Here is a 15,519-nt window from a genome sequence, read left to right as displayed (position 1 = left end):
TCACTGGTAGCCAGCCAGCTGGAGGATGGCGGGGTAGCGGGCGCGGTGGGCCATGCACTTCTGGCGGTCAATAAAGAGACTGTTGGTTTTAACAGCAATTTCCTTCTCCAGGCTCAGGCGTGTGTCCTCCAGGTTGCGCAACGACTGCTCTGCTTCTAGAAGCTTCTCCCTCAGTGCTGAGAGGGACATGTTCAGCTCCTCTACCTCACTCACCAGCCTGGGGGATTTGGTAGAAGAGGTATGAGCTGGGCTGTCACCAGAACGCCAGGCCTTTGGGCTGGGAGGAGCGAGGCCCGAGGTTCAAAGGCTAGGTACCCTGGTAAGGTCCTGGCCAAGGTGCTCAGCCAAGAAGGACCTCAGAGGTCCCAAAGCAGAGCTGGGGAGCAGACTGGGGCCAGAGCTCCGTGAGAGGCCCTCGGGCTCCCCATGGTTCCTTCTATTCCTGGCATTTGGAAGCAGGACGGATCGACCCCCTTGGAGCCGAGGGAAGCCCCCCAGTTTCCTGAACAAATCAAGAAACAGGGAAGGAGGAATGCCAGGGTGGGGGGAAGGTACTTTTGCTCTCAAGGGAGCTGGGAACTCAGTAAGTTAGGAAAACAGAAGACATGACCCCACGGATGGCCCCAGCCCAGGACGTGGGTCCACTGTGAGTGACATCAGGGGTGTAGACTGGTCTGTGAGGCCTCTCAGACCCCGAGAGTCCTCACCGAGAGGACTGCACAGCACTGGGTGAAGTGGGAAGTGCCCGCTGTCCCTGGCACTCGAAGTCCTGACACAGTGCCCCCCATGCCCGTGCAGTGCCCAGCCTGGCTGGGTGGCAGTGTGGACGTGCAAATGCCTGTGTGCGGAAGCTGTGACCGCGTGAAGCCCCAGTGTCTCCTCACGTCTGCAGGTCTGTGTGCGGAGGGGAGGGGTGCTCATGGGGGTCCCAGAGGCTGAAGGAGGTCAGGAGGGTGGGCGCTGCCCAGGGTGTGGGGTCCGGCTCCCCCAGGACCGCACCTGAACTGGGCAGCGTCACGGCACAGCTCCACATTGGGCCGGTACGAGCGCTGGTACAGGCGGGTCTGAGCCACCTTCAGAGGCGCCTCCCTGTCCTTGATGGCCTTCTTCAACGCAGCCACGTTGTGCTCCTGGTCTGTGATCTCTCGAAGCGTCTGCACATAGGACAGTCCCCACAGGCTCAGGCAACGCAGCTGCCAGGATGGGCCTGGCTCTTCCCTGAGCCCTGGGGCTGTGTCCAGCGAGCAACCTGTCCGCTGACTCTGGGGAGGCACGGAGGCAGGGAGGACATGCACAGCTACCTTGGCCTTCCCAAGAGCAGCGGGGGGCTCGGGTGAGACAGCAGAGCTGCCTGAACTCCCATGGCCCTGGCGGTCCCCAGCCCTGACCATAGCCAACAACCAGAGAAACTTGGAAGCAGCAAAGGCCACCCTAACGGCCTGGGGTCAGAGCCCTGCCAGGCCCAGACCACCTCCTCCCATCTGCTTGCTCCTGCTGGCACCTAACAGCCCTTCCTGGTCAGTCACTCAGGTGGCAAAGACCATCCCTAATGTCACCTGGTTTTTCATGGGCTCAGTGAGGGTCCAGGAACACGTGGGTGCCCTGCCTTTGGGGCCCTCAGAATGGGAGGGGCAGAGAGGGGCAGGGGGAGGCCAGGCTGTGACCAGGGCATAGTCAGTGGCAGTGGAAGGGGAGGGGCACAAGGAGCCTGGTGTCTTTCTGGTTATGGGCGCCTAGACCCCAGGGCTGGGCTGGACGTGTCCTGGATGCAGCCCGGGTGTGGCCGCCGCACCTTGCGCAGGTGATGCTGCAGCTTGTGGCGCGCGTCCTCCAGCTCCTCCAAACGGCGCGCGAAGGCCAGGTTCACGGCGTCGCACTGCAGCCGCAGGTCCTCGGCAGTGTCCCGCAGGATGCAGTCAATGAGTCCCCTCAGGTTGACCGAGGCCAGGCGCTCGCGCTCCGCGCGGCACAAGTTTTCCTGCGTGAACTTGGCCCACGTCTCTGGCGTGGAGGCACTGTGGGTGGGGAGCGAGCCGGAGCCTCGATGGGTGGGTGCACCTGCCGACGCTCCGGATCCCGCCAGGCCTTTTCCTGCACGCCCTGCACCGCGTACCCCCGGCGCCCCGCACAAACCCCCACACCACCTCAGCGCCTTCCGGAGCCCCCACGCCGCCCCCCGTGCCTCCTGCGACCACTACCCCAGCTCTGCCCAGAGCCTTCCAGCGCTGCCCCGCGCCCCAGTGCCTCCTGCGTCTCCAGCGGCGCCCAGCGCCCTCCGGGACCCTCCCACGGCTGCTCTTACGATAGGCGGTGGTCTATTGCCCCCTATCGGCCGCTCTCGGAGCTGCAGGTCATTCGTCTTTGTTTTTGTGTTTCCCAGGCTTCCTCTGACCCCACACCACCCCACCCCACCCCACCCCCCACATTGGTGCCTCAGCCCCATCCACCCCACTCCACCACCCCCCACATTGGTGCCTCAGCCCCATCCACCCCACCCCACCCCCCACATTGGTGCCTCAGCCCCATCCACCCCCCCACCCCCCCACATTGGTGCCTCAGCCCATCCACCCCACCCCACCCCACCCCCCACATTGGTGCCTCAGCCCCATCCACCCCACTCCACACCCCCCACATTGGTGCCTCAGCCCCATCCCACCCCACTCCACCACCCCCCACATTGGTGCCTCAGCCCCATCCACCCCACCCCACCCCCCACATTGGTGCCTCAGCCCCATCCACCCCACTCCACCACCCCCCACATTGGTGCTCAGCCCATCCACCCCACCCACCCCCCACATTGGTTGCCTCAGCCCCATCCACCCCACTCCACCACCCCCCACATTGGTGCCTCAGCCCCATCCACCCCACTCCACCACCCCCACATTGGTGCCTCAGCCCCATCCACCCCACCACCACCCCCCACATTGGTGCCTCAGCCCCATCCACCCCCCCACCCCCCCACATTGGTGCCTCAGCCCATCCACCCCACCCCCCCACCCCCCCACATTGGTGCCCTCAGCCCCCTTCCACCCCACCCCACCCCCCACATTGGTGCCTCAGCCCCATCCACCCCCCCACCCCCCCACATTGGTGCCTCAGCCCATCCACCCCACCCCACCCCACCCCCCACATTGGTGCCTCAGCCCCATCCACCCCACCCCACCCCCCACATTGGTGCCTCAGCCCCATCCACCCCCCCCACCCCCCCACATTGGTGGCCTCAGCCCATCCACCCCCACCCCCCCACCACCCCCCACATTGGTGCCTCAGCCCCATCCACCCCACCCCACCCCCCACATTGGTGCCTCAGCCCCATCCACCCCACCCCACCCCCCACATTGGTGCCTCAGCCCCATCCACCCCACCCCACCCCCCACATTGGTGCCTCAGCCCCATCCACCCCACCCCACCCCCCACATTGGTGCCTCAGCCCCATCCACCCCACCCCACCCCCCACATTGGTGCCTCAGCCCCATCCACCCCACCCCACCCCCCACATTGGTGCCTCAGCCCCATCCACCCCACTCCACCACCCCCACATTGGTGCCTCAGCCCTCCTCCCACCCCCCCACATTTGGTGCCTCAGCCCCTCCACCCCCCACATTGGTGCCTCGCCCAGCCACCCCACCCCCCCACCCCACATGTGGTGCCATCGGCCCATCCACCCACCCCACCCCCCATATTGGTGCCTCGGCCCCATCCACCCCACCCCACCCCTGGGTCTGGCCGGGTCGCCCCCGCCCTCGCCCCCAGTCCTCTTTCCCTCCGCAGCACCCTGGCCTCTTTGGTCCCTGTGTGGTGTTGAGCTCCCGGGCAGGGGTCCTGATAGCTGCCCATCCCCCAGAACAGAAGAGCTGCCGGAGGGCCATCTATGGTGAGGGCCTCAGGGGCCAGGGAGGACGACCACCCAGCAGAGGGACCAGGAGTCCAGATGGGAGCTGAGGAGGGGCACTGCGAGGGCAAGGGCGTGGGGCAGGTTGTTTGCGCGGAGGGTCCCTTGGAGGGCGGCCGCCCACCTCTCCTCCAGCTTGGTGGAATGTGGGTGGAACTGCACCTCCGTGCTCTGGTTGTGGTATCGGGTGCAGGTCTCGTCAATGTTGTAGGCCTCCACCTTGTCCGACCAGTCCATCTCGCATATCTCCTTGTGCTCCCGGTTCAGCCTGGGGGCAGCAGACAGGGCTTGAATTTGTGCAGAGGGTGGGGGAGCTGGGCCTCCTGGGGCACTGGGCAAGGCAAAGAGCAGACATACCTCATCTGCCCAGTGTGGGGTCCTCGGGATGCCAAGGCCCACCCAGCCAGCAGTGTCCAAGAGCAGCTGCCCCTCTTCCCAGGGTGCTGGCCTGGGCTATATGGACACCAGGTCCCCCAGGCCATGCTGGAATCTGCTCCTCCTCCTCCCACCTGCCCAGCCTGTACTGCTGGCTGTGACCGGGGGCAAGGCCCCACCTTTCTGAGCCTCAGGGTCAGGTAATCCTGACTTCCAGCCCAAAGCCAGCCTGAAAGGTGGGGGGACGGGTCATCCTGAAGGCTGGACACCCACCGGATCTGGTTCACGGCCTGCATGATGGTCCTTTTCAGCAGCTCCTGGATGTTCCGGATGAGCTCAGCCTCCTGGGGGAGAAGACCCCATCCTTGGTGAAGATCTGGTGAAGGTGGGGCTGCTGTGGGTCCACAGTCAGCCTCTTAGATGCCCAGGAAGGGCTGAGATTTGGGGTGACACCCAGGGGGGCTTGGGTCTCAGCAGGCACTTGATCCCTGGCTGAATGGCCTTGGCCTTGGGTCTTGTTGACCCCTGGTCTTTTTCCTGGAAAATGGGGCATGAACCCCAATCTTCCTTGTCAGGTTTATTTTGGGCTTTTGAACGTTCTATGTGGTGCATTCTGTTGGCTCTTTTCTTCTGGGGGCTTCAGTGTCCTGCTGGGAGGGTCACCCGGAGGAGGTTCCTACAGCATCCAGCACCCCCGAGGCCCTGGGCTGTCCTTGCTGCCTGCCCAGGGCACTGAGGGCAACAGCCTCTGGACAGCCAGGCCTACAGCCTCTTAGGACCTAGGTCCCTGGCCACCAGGAGCCCTCCTGAGTGGGGCTGCTCCTTGGCACAGACAGACCTTCCCCACACTGAGAACACAGGGGATTCCCTCCCTTCCTTTGTTGCCTCGGCTGCTTCATTTTCTATGTACAAACGCCCTTCCACCTGATTTGAATCTTTGCCTCCAATCATGCACTAAACCCACGTGCATCTGGGTCTGTCCCTCTGTCCCCTGGTCTGTGTTCCTGTTCGTGTACCACTCTGGTAGTCCACACGCTACTGGGCCAGTAGCCTTGGCTGAAGACAGAGGGGCTGCCCCCCGAGACTTGGGAGGTTCTTGAGCAGCTGAGTGTGGGAGTCAGTTGTGGGGGGCTGAGGAGGGGTTTAGGGACCTGGGGGAGGGCAGGAGGGCAAGGGGAGGGACTCAAGGTTCCGGCCTGAACTTGGGGAGATGATTCAGTGTATTCCTTGAACCTCTGGGTCAGCTGCTTGTCTCTCTGAATCTCTCATCCACGCCCACGTCTTACAGCCTGTTCATGGGTGAGGCCCCAGGCTGAGAGGTGTGGGGACTCTGCCCCACCAACATCAGGGGCCTGGACCAAGTACCTCCCTGATTCTTCTTACAGTGTTGCCCCAGGACAGGTCCTGCCAGGTTGAGGGTAGGAATCTTGTGGAATGAATATGGCCTCCACCTCATTCTCACCGCATCCACACCTGGTACCTGGATTTCCACCACAGGTGTCCTGGGATGGGGGACGGGGGAGCTCAGCCTCCTGGAGCTCAGGGTCAGGCTTAGTTTGCATCAGTGGGGTGACCCAAGGGGCTGCCCAGCAGGTACCAGAACCTAAGGTAACCGAGGGATCATCCAGTGGATGCAGGTGCCACCAGGACCTGACCAAGGGAGGCCCCCTGGCCCTGCACACACTCTAAATCTCAGGTGGCTGCCCCAGGACTCAGCTCAGGCCCCTCCCCATCCTCAGGGTGTATGTAAAGGGGTGTCAGGGCTCATGAGGTGGACTGAATGGACCCCTCCCTGCCTCGGTGGCCTCTGACTGTCCCATCCACAAGCAAACGTCCCAAACACGCATCCTAGGTGTAAATCCTGCCACAGTCTGGGCCCCGCCTCACCCCCAGTGTGAACCATAATGGGAGGAGGAACTACAGGAACGCTGGACACAAGGTTGGGAAGAGTAACCATGTGCCAGGCTTCAGCCCCATCCCCCCTAGGTGCTTGAGCCCTCACACTGGGGCTCCCAGGACACAGTGCCCCCAATCCAGCATGTCTGGGCTGTGGTGTCCCTTGCAGGGAGCCCAGCCTTACCCCAAGCCTACTATGAGGACCAGGCTGTGGGAAGGTCAGGCCAGACACACTCCTGGTGGCAGGGACAATACCTGCCTCCTGGATGGTGTGTGCCCTGCCCCTAGCCCCAGCCAGGGCTGCCCCAGCACCCAGTCGGTGGTAGTCCCTGACCTACAAACAGATCCAGCTTCTCTGTGCCTGTGTGTGCAGAGGGGCATGGGCACCAAGGCCTTTGCCAGCCATATCATGGGGATACACCCGTGTCCACCATCAGGCCCTAGGCAGGTCATTCTCCCTGCAGAAAGATGAGGGTGGCCCGGGCCAGCGGGTCCCCAAGAGCCAAAGGGGCTCACACCTTCAGCAGCTCCATTTCCACGTAGTCACGAACGAGGTCGGGGTGCTGGCGGCGCTCACGGCACTGCAGGTTGTCAGTGGCAATGGAGAAGGGCACAGCTATGGCATCCAGGGCGCGCTCCAGCCGCTGCTTCTGGGCCAGCAGCAGGCCGGTCTCGGCAACCAGCTCGCCCACCTCACGCTGCAGCTCCGACTTCCAGCAGTGCATGTCCTGCAGGCGCGCGCCCACCTTCCGCGTGGAGTCCTCCTGCGTTCGCTGCGCCAGGGCCTCCGTCTCGGCAGCCAGCTGCTTGCTCTCGTGGCGCTGCCGCTCTGACCGGTCGCGGTCGGCAAAGGCCTGGTGGTAGCTGGCATAGCAGTTCTGGAACCACTCGTCCACCAGATACTTGGCTGTGCGGAAGCCGGCGGTGGCCAGGCCTGCGGACGTGTAGGCACCTGTGTTGCGGGCCACATCATGCAGCTTGGGGGGCAGCTCGCACGCCGGCACCGTCTGCGGGGCAGGCTGCTTGGTCAGGAGCACATCCGTCTGAGCCATGGTACCACTGGCCTGGGCACGGGTGGGTGGGTGGGGCACTTAGCAGGGCCAGCAGAGCAGCTCTGGCCACTCTGTCTCCCCAGCAGGACGTCTCCAGGTTTCCTGGCGACAGGTACATGCCAAGCCCTCCTGTTGCTGGGCAACAGAGACTCCTCCCCCAGAGGCCCTCTTAAAGGGCCAGGCAGGTCCTAATCCCACCCATCCTGGCTGGCATCTGGCTAGAGGAGGCATTGCACCTGGGCCCGGAGTCCCGAGGCCAGGCCTTTGTCTCCTGCTTGTCTGACTTGTCCCGGTGGGCTGTCCCTCTGTGCAAGTATCTGATGGGGAGTTGAATTCAGCTCTCATGGGTGCCTGGAATCAGATGCCCACATCTGCCCCACATGGAAGGAGACAGGTGCTGTCCTGAGGATGGTGCCCCAAGGCCACCCAGGGCCCGGTTCATGGTTGAGGCCTGGGGGTGAGGGTGGGGCAACAAAGTATGTCTGGTCTGGGACATATCATCCTCATCCCCATTCTGGGTGGGGAGTTCCAATGTGGGGTTGATGCCCCCCATGGGCAGCAGAGGGCGCCATTGGCCGTAAAATGCCACAAGCAGGGGCAGGACAGTGGTTCTTGAATTGCCACCTCTCCCAGCCCAGCAACACTCTGTCCTGTATGGTCCCTGACCCCTCCAGCCCTGGGCTCCTCCCAGGGGACCCCAACCCTCCCCTCTCCAGTCCTCCTAGCCGGACATCCACCTCCCAGCATCGTCTGGAGAAGCCCTGCCCCTGCCCCTGCCCCTGCCCCACCCCCACCAGGGCCCCAGGAGCCCAGGACCTCCTCAGATACACCAGCCTGGGCTCCTGACGGCGGCGGCGGCGTAGCTCAGAGGTGCCCCCCTCCTTGGACACTGGCTTCTCACTGTGCTGGTGGCATTTGCATAGAACGGGCCTTTGAGAACTGGAGCTTGAGACTTCCCAGCCCCGACTGAGCCAGCCTGCCCCTGTGGCCTGAGGAACATCTTCAAGCCTCTCTGAGCCTGTCTCCAGGGGGCAGCAGACACACAGGGCCACTAAGGGGGGGACCACTCTCCTCTTCTTAGAACCTGCTTTTCACACAGATTGCCCGTGGTCAGAGTGTGCCGAGACGCCTGGGCTCCCCTCCCAGGACCCTCTAGGGCTGAAGCAGAGCTTGGTGACCTTGAAACGACCCTGGGCCAGCAAGTGTCGGGGGTGCTCCTGCCTGTGTGGCAGTCCCACTTTAACTCCCCTTGTCTCCAAAGCGGGGGCTCTGGGCTGACCCAGCCGCAGTGAGGCTGGACCTGCAGGACTTTGCCTATCAGGGGGCTGGGCCCTTATCCGTTAGCCGCAGACCTCCAGACCTCCCAGCCCTTGGTCCAAAGGTGGAGGTACTGGGAGGGTGAAGATACTCCAGAAAGACTCCTGGGTTGGAATCTGGCCCTAACCTAGTCTGCCACGTGGCCAGGCATTTTCTGAGCCTCAGTTTCCCCTCTGGGGAGCAGGGTTATGCCAGCCCTGTGTGGGATTGCAGTGGCCACAGCTGGTCTAACACCCAGTGCTGGGAATGACCAGTGCTCAGTCGGCTCCTTCCCACCCTATACAGCCTCCCAGGCCTCAAGGGGTCTCTGGGCGTGACTCTCCAGCCAGGCTAATCAGGGCGTGCGGCTGCACAGGCCGGATGGGTATGGCTGTGTGTCGGGGTGGGTACTGCTATGTGTCGGTGTGGAGCGGAGGCTGGATGAGGGCAGTGGGCACAAGGGCTTATTGAATTTATTTGTTTCCAAATTGCATTTGCAACAGGAAAATTGAGTCTTGGGACATGCCGAGGTTCCTGGGGACGAGGTCCTTGCCTGGCATCCTTCTCCCATCAGTGTTCAGACAGAAGCTTGGAGCCTGCAGTGGGGTCAGGAAGGTCATGAGGCCCCATCACTTCCCCCCAGACTCTCTTTGCACACCCCCAGGGACAAGGCATACCCTCCTTCCAGGGCAGCTCTGGAGGACACCCCACATGTGCTTTCCCCTCTGGGATCAGCCCCCTCTTATGAACCCAGACCCTGATCTTTTAACTGAAGCAGGAAAAGGCAGATGGCTTGTCGGGGGGGGGGGGGTAATGATACTCAGCCTCAGGAGCTGGCGTGCTGGCCCTGCTCCGGCACCCTCAGGCCTCCTGGACCTGGCTACCACATGGGCCCTGGTGGTTACCCTCCCTGTGCACAGAAGGGACACTGAGTCATAGACAGGCCACACAACTGGGAGGCAGCAGGCAGGATTCGCATGCAGGCCTCAGCTCAGCCTCAGCCACAGGACCCCAGCAAGAGTCAGCACTGAGGATGCGAGTCCCACTGTTTCTGGGAAGCCCCTCGCAGGGTGGAGGCAAACCCAGGTCCCCAGCTTGGACCTTCTGCACCCTGCGCTTGGACCTTTTGACCCTCAGCATCCCTTTCATGGACTTGGGGTGGGACAGGTCAGCTGGGCCCCTAGCAGGCAGACAGTGAGTTTCCAGGCAGCCGGTGGTCAGGAAGGGTGCTCTGCCTCTAGCAGCATCCCAGCTGGGACTCAGACGGGAGTAGAGCAGGGCCAGAGTCACCAGGCTGCAGTGGAGCTTGTGGGAGTGAGCATGGCTTCGTGACCGGGCATCCCTGTGACAGGGACAGTTAGGAGGGAACGAACCCACCCAGGGCCTGGAGGGCAGGTTGGACCCTGGCCTCCACCCTGGGCTCCCAGAGGGCATCTTGCAGACCTGGCCTACGGTCAGTTGGGAAGTGGCTACAGGGCCAAGGGCATGGCCCAAAGCAGGGCGGCCACAAGTGGGACAGTGGTGACCAGTGCCCCAGAACTGCCCTGCAGCCTCCTGCATCGCCATTCGTGGTGGGCCTGGTGGGTCCAGCCCAGCCCCCCGAGGCCCGCCTTGGAGCCTGTCACTTCGCAGCTCCACAACTGCGCCCCGAGAGACCCAGGGAGCCATGATGAGCCCAGGGTCACAGACGGGAAGGCAGAGGGGCCCTGAGGCACCTCAGGGCACTGGAAAAGAAACTTGACCATCTGGCCTTCTCAGACCCCCAGCTGTGTCCTCCACAATGTCCCACCTGGAGCTCTGGCCTCTGAACAGTTCCACCTACCGAGGCTGGGCCTGAGGCACGTCGCTGGCTCTCCCTCTGGGGCCAGCGGAACATTTTAATAACAGGAGAATTTGAAGTGGCTCAGACAGCCCTGAACTCGGCCACGGTCACAGCAGATACGGGTTGTCTGAGAAGCCAAGGAGCAGGGACGGGAAGGTGCTGCCCCTACCCCACATGCAGGAGGGAGGAAGAGTACTCCTTCCTCCAGGTGTATTAACCCAGAGAATGGACAGGAGGCAGGTTCAGTGGAGGGAGGCTCAGGAGGGCTCCCTGGAGGAAGGGTCCCCTTCACTGAGGTTTGAAGAGCACACAGTCAGGACTGGGGCTGAGGCACCTTCAAGGCTGCAGGGAGGAGACGAGGGTATTCCATCCCCAGCTGACCTCCAGGCAGCTGGAAAGTCCCCTTCCCTGGGGAGGCGTCCGGCTTGGGAGGGCCAAAGGAGGAGACAGAGGCCGTGAGTATGTGCAGGGAGGCTATGCAGGGAGTGAGGATGCAGCCAGAGACCTGGCGCGCAGCCAGAGACCTGGCGCCCAGCCAAGGGGGGCGGGAAGCGGAGGGAGACTGAGGACTCACTCTCCCAGCTCCCCAGCCTGTGCCTCTGGGCAGTGGGCAGAAGGTGGGGACTCTGGACCACCAACTCTGCCCTGTGCACTCCTCACCCAGGGAGAACACCACACATGTGACTCACCCAGTTCATCCGCCAGGAAGTGGGTTCTCTCTGTGGCTCCTGGGCAGCTCTGTCCACCTCCAGGATTTGGTGATAGGAGGGGGGCTCAGCCCAGCCCCTGGCAGCTGTTGACTTCTTGGTCCACTCACTCGAGATGCCCCCCCCTATGGCTGGGCTCTGGAGGTCTGTGGCGTGAGCAGCAGATCTGGACAACAGCGCCCGAGGCTGTGTGGCCTTCGGGGCCCTCACATGTGATCAGGGGCAGGGCAGTTCCTCCCGTGTGGCTGTTTGAGAACAGGGGCAGATGGTGTGTGCAACTCCCGGCATGGCCAGCTCCGTACCTGAGCAGCCTCCCTCCCCGGCCTGGTTCCCACAGAGGACGTGTCCCTGCCGGCCCCAGCGCGGTGTCCTCCCTGGGCGGTGCCCCAGCCCATCGGGGTGCAGAGGCCAGCTGCAGGTGGGAGAGAGGGCTGGGAGGGTCCCGGAGCCGGCCAGTGAGGTGCACCTGCCGGGCTCCCTGTCCTGTTCGCCCACCCTGAGAGGGCCCACGGGGAGGGGCTTTAACCCTCACCACCCCTCCCAACCCCCCCAACTAACTAAGCATTTTTAGAAGAAGCTATAAAAGTCCAGAATAAAAGGAAATAATATGAAGACTCCAACTGCAGGAGGCAGATAAAGGTCAGACTACGGACAAAAACGGAGGTGCTGGACACAGGGTGGACCGACCTGGAGATATAAAATTGGCTTTACGAAGAAAGTTCCGCCCAGTGACACAGAACAGGACAGCGATGGCGCGCAGAGGGGGGCCCGGAGGTGGACCCCCTGCCAGCAGAGCAGGAGTGCCCGTTCTTCTCCAGGTGACCCGGGAGAGCGACCCGGGAGAGCGACCCTTGTGCCCGCCCCCCATTCTGTAAACGTGAGCCAACGAGAACAGTGAGGCAGAAGCAACACTGAGACAGCGCCTAGCATGTAGCAAGCCTTGTAGACACATTTGTTTTTATTATCATCACTTTTTTATTGTGGTAAAACACACATAACAGAAAATTTGTCTTTCTTTTTTTCAGTCCTCACCCGAGGATATTTTCCCATTGATTTCTAGATAGAATAGAAGGGAGAGAGAGAAAAAACATCGTTGTGGGAGAGACATTGATTGGTTGCCTCTGGCACAACCCTGACCAGGGCTGGGGATCGAACCTGCAACCCAGGTACGTGCCCTTGACCAGGAATTGAACCTGTGACCCCTCAGTCCACAGCTGATGCTCTAACCACTGAGCAAAACTGACCAGGGCATTTTTTTTTTTTTTTTTTATCCTCACCCGAGGACATTTTTCCATTTTTTGTTCAGGTAGAGTGGGAGGGAGAGAGAGGAAGAGAGAGAGAGAGAAACATCGATGTGAAAGGAACACATCGAGTGGCTGCCACCCGCACGACCGACCAGGGCCGGGGACAAATTGCAGCCGAGGTACATGCCCTTAGCGGGAACCGAACCCGGGTCTCTCCAGACCGCAGGCCGACGCTCTAACCGCTGAGCCAAACCAGCCAGGGCATGACCAGGGCATTTTTAAAAATCATTTTAAAGTGTATTGATTGAGCAGCACTTAGTACAGTCACAAGGTTGTGAAACCACCATCTCTATTTAGTTCCAGAACTTTGCATCGCCCCAAATGGAAACCATGACCCCAACAGCAGTCACTCACCCTTCCCACCCCCAGCCCCTGGCAACCGCCAGTCTGCTCTCTGTCTCTGTGGATTTGCCTGTTTGAGACATTTCATATAAATGGAGCCACACAGTATGTAGCGCTTTGTGTCTGGACTGTTTCACTTGGAGCAAGGCCCATCCATGTTGTAGGACATCAGGGTTTCACACCTTTTTGTGGCTGCATACTATTCTACTGTGTGGAGGGACCACGCTGACTTCATCCACTTGTCCTTTAAGGACAGCTGGGCTGTTTCCAGGCTTTGGCTGCTGTAAATAGAGCTATTATGAACATGGATATAAACATTTATGTTTGTTTAAACACTATTTTCAATTACTTGGGGTATGTTATTTTTATGGCCCAGATAACACTTGAAAAGTCTCAAAGACCAGACTTTGAAAACATGGTAATGCAGTGAGGGGCTTTCCAGCTCCACCTTGAAAATAATAACCTCTGCAGGGCTGCCTCCCACACCCGCATCTAACCAGGGGTGAGGAGAACATTCCAAAGGGTGGGGTGCTTGCTAAGTGGCAGAGCATCCATGAGGGCAGGGACTGACACCATGGCCCCAGGGCAAGGCATGGCCTTAGAAAGAGATCCCTGGGGCAGCTGAGCATCAGCCAAGCCCCTGCATGCATGGCCCCACTGCCTCACAGCACCTTGGCATCCTTTAGGGTCTGACCCCCATGCGTGTCAAGCCCACCCTGGTGTCCTTCGCACCTATCACCCTTGGGAGCCTGCTGACCTTGAACATTGTAGATGAGGGTGCAGCGAGGGGGGCTCCTGAGCCCTGCTGACTCAGCTGCGCCTACCACCGCCTCCCAGTCCAGGAGTTTTGGGTAGAACAGCCAAATCCCCGACTTATCAGCTCAGCTTTATCTCCAAAACCTCCTACAGTTTCCCAGAGAACAAAATTAAATACAGGATTTAGGAGAGATTTTGCGTCTGCCCAAGCAGGGCCAGGAACAGTCTGACATGACAAGGCCGCAGATGCCTGGGCCTCGGGTGGGCAGATGGGCAGAAGGTACCCAGCCCAGCCCCCACCCAGCCTGGAGCTCAACAGCCAGAAGCAAGGACAACCTGCCGACAGGGCCACATGTGGGGGTTACCAGGCCCCACATTCTCCTTCTCCCCCCCAATCTGTCCCTTGTGGCGAGCCTTTCAGGACACCAGAGGCTCGATCACCGTGGGCAGGGCAGGACCTCACCTACCTCCCGTCCAGTCTTTTTACAGACGAGGAAACTGAGGCCTGGTGAGAGCGCATCTTCTGACCCTCAACCCCAGGCAGGCAACGTGGGGCTAGCGTGTGGCTTCAGATGCAGCACTTCCCAGGGGATCCAGCCCTGGGGACGAGAGGGGACAGCGAAGGGATGCGGCCCCCAAAGTGGGCGGACAGCAGCTGGGCGAGGGGCAGGCTCCCTTCAGCAGCTTGTCCCATGTCGTCTCTGGATCTGGAGGTGAAGGATTGCTTTAATGACCCCAATCCCTCCCGGAGGCTCTGAGGATGGCTTCAGACCAGGAGCAACCACCTCAGGAAACTTCTAGCAGCAGGAGTCATGGGCGAGACGGGAGAGAAGCCACGCGGAGCAGGGGCCCAGCGGGCACTCGGAGTCATCGGAGCCTCTTGCCCACCGTCCAGAGGAGGCAGGGCGGTTCCGAGAGCTGCAGGACAGAGACGCAGGCCCCCTGGCCTCCATCTGGAAGGACCCACAGGACTCCCAGCTGCACGGGCTCAGAGAGGCTCTGTGGGGCCCCTGGGCTTGAAGTGTGTCAGAAGTAAGGGTGGTCTTAGGGACAGTTCCCAAGAGCCCAGCTCCTCCCTCTGCCCCTCCCCCACCTGCCGGGCAGCTGCCCCTGGCCCGTGCTGCCTGCCTGAGTCCAGGTGCCTCTTCTCCTTGTGGGCTTGTGTCCCACCCAGAAGGGCCTGTGAGGCTTTGACGCCTTCACCCCGTCCCCCTCTCAGCCAGGCTAGGCCCAGCAGACCCCAGGGGAAAGGACCGGACTGAGGAGTCAACCCCAGCCAATGACCACATCCACAGCCTGGCAGCCCTTGCCCCAGGTGGCAGACCCGGGGGGTCAGGTTGTAGATGGTAGGGTTGCCGGGCTGAGAGCAGGGGATGTGGGGTCCACCTGGCCCCCGACCCTCTAGGTCAGCGATTTTCAACCAGTGTGCCATAAGAAATTTTAAAACATGCAGTACCTGCCCTGGCCGGTTTGGCTCAGAGGTTAGAGCGGCGGCCTGCGGTCCGGAGAGACCCGGGTTCGGTTCCCGCTAAGGGCACGTACCTCGGTTGCAGTTTGTCCCCGGCCCTGGTTGGTCGTGAGGGTGGCAGCCATTCGATGTGTCCCTTCACGTCGATGTTTCTCTCTCTCTCTCCCTCTCTCTCTCCCTCCCACTCTATCTGAACAAAAAATGGAAAAATGTCCTCAGGTGAGGATAAAAAATAAAATAAAATAAAACATGTGGCACCTGACTATTTAGTCAGAGGCACTGACCTCTTTTCCCTTAGATTATCAAATAAAAGAATGACAGCAGCCAACACAACAATAGCCGTCCAGTGTGAATGAACCAAAATTATACCTATTTTTTCTGTCAGCTCGTCAAAAAATAATATATGTTTTGGTGTGCTGCAGAATTCTAGTAATTAGTGTAGGTGCCATGAGATGGAAAATGCAGAAAATCGCTGCTCTGGGTGACTTCGCACTGGTCTCCGGCTGCCCTCTGCCCATCCTGCCTGCGCCCGGAGCCTCGGGACACACAGGCCCGTTCCTGGGGGCCTACAGGGACAGGGCAATGGTGTGTGAGGGGCCTGGGCAGCTC

General features: G+C 61.1%; 1 protein-coding gene and 1 long non-coding RNA gene across 2 annotated transcripts; both read right to left on the bottom strand.

The window, feature by feature from the left end:
* TEKT4 (tektin 4) lies at nucleotides 1-7,215 on the bottom strand. Its single transcript, XM_036280864.1, has 6 exons — nucleotides 6,682-7,215; nucleotides 4,541-4,611; nucleotides 4,017-4,160; nucleotides 1,793-2,015; nucleotides 1,000-1,154; nucleotides 1-217 (listed from the first exon to the last, which is right to left on the bottom strand). The coding sequence occupies exons 1-6, from the start codon at nucleotides 7,213-7,215 to the stop codon at nucleotides 1-3; spliced, it is 1,344 nt and encodes a 447-aa protein (XP_036136757.1).
* Nucleotides 7,216-12,868: 5,653 nt separating this feature from the next.
* On the bottom strand, nucleotides 12,869-14,102 carry LOC118641406. Its single transcript, XR_004961601.1, has 3 exons — nucleotides 13,910-14,102; nucleotides 13,444-13,589; nucleotides 12,869-12,967 (listed from the first exon to the last, which is right to left on the bottom strand). It is a non-coding gene; the product is annotated as an uncharacterized LOC118641406 (long non-coding RNA).
* Between the last annotated feature and the right edge of the window lie 1,417 nt (nucleotides 14,103-15,519).

This window comes from Molossus molossus, unplaced genomic scaffold (assembly GCF_014108415.1).
Source record: "Molossus molossus isolate mMolMol1 unplaced genomic scaffold, mMolMol1.p scaffold_m16_p_3, whole genome shotgun sequence".
Lineage (NCBI taxonomy): Eukaryota > Metazoa > Chordata > Mammalia > Chiroptera > Molossidae > Molossus > Molossus molossus.
Note: the sequence above shows the minus strand (reverse complement) of the source record. Positions and strands in the feature narration are given on the sequence as shown.

Excerpts from the sequence above, each read along its gene's own strand:
- TEKT4 (XM_036280864.1), bottom strand. The coding sequence starts at position 7,215 with ATGGCTCAGACGGATGTGCTCCTGACCAAGCAGCCTGCCCCGCAGACG. Across the intron at positions 4,612-6,681 it reads TGGAAATGGAGCTGCTGAAG|GAGGCTGAGCTCATCCGGAA; the intron begins GTGTGAGCCCCT and ends CTTCTCCCCCAG. Across the intron at positions 218-999 it reads CGTGACGCTGCCCAGTTCAG|GCTGGTGAGTGAGGTAGAGG; the intron begins GTGCGGTCCTGG and ends CAAATCCCCCAG.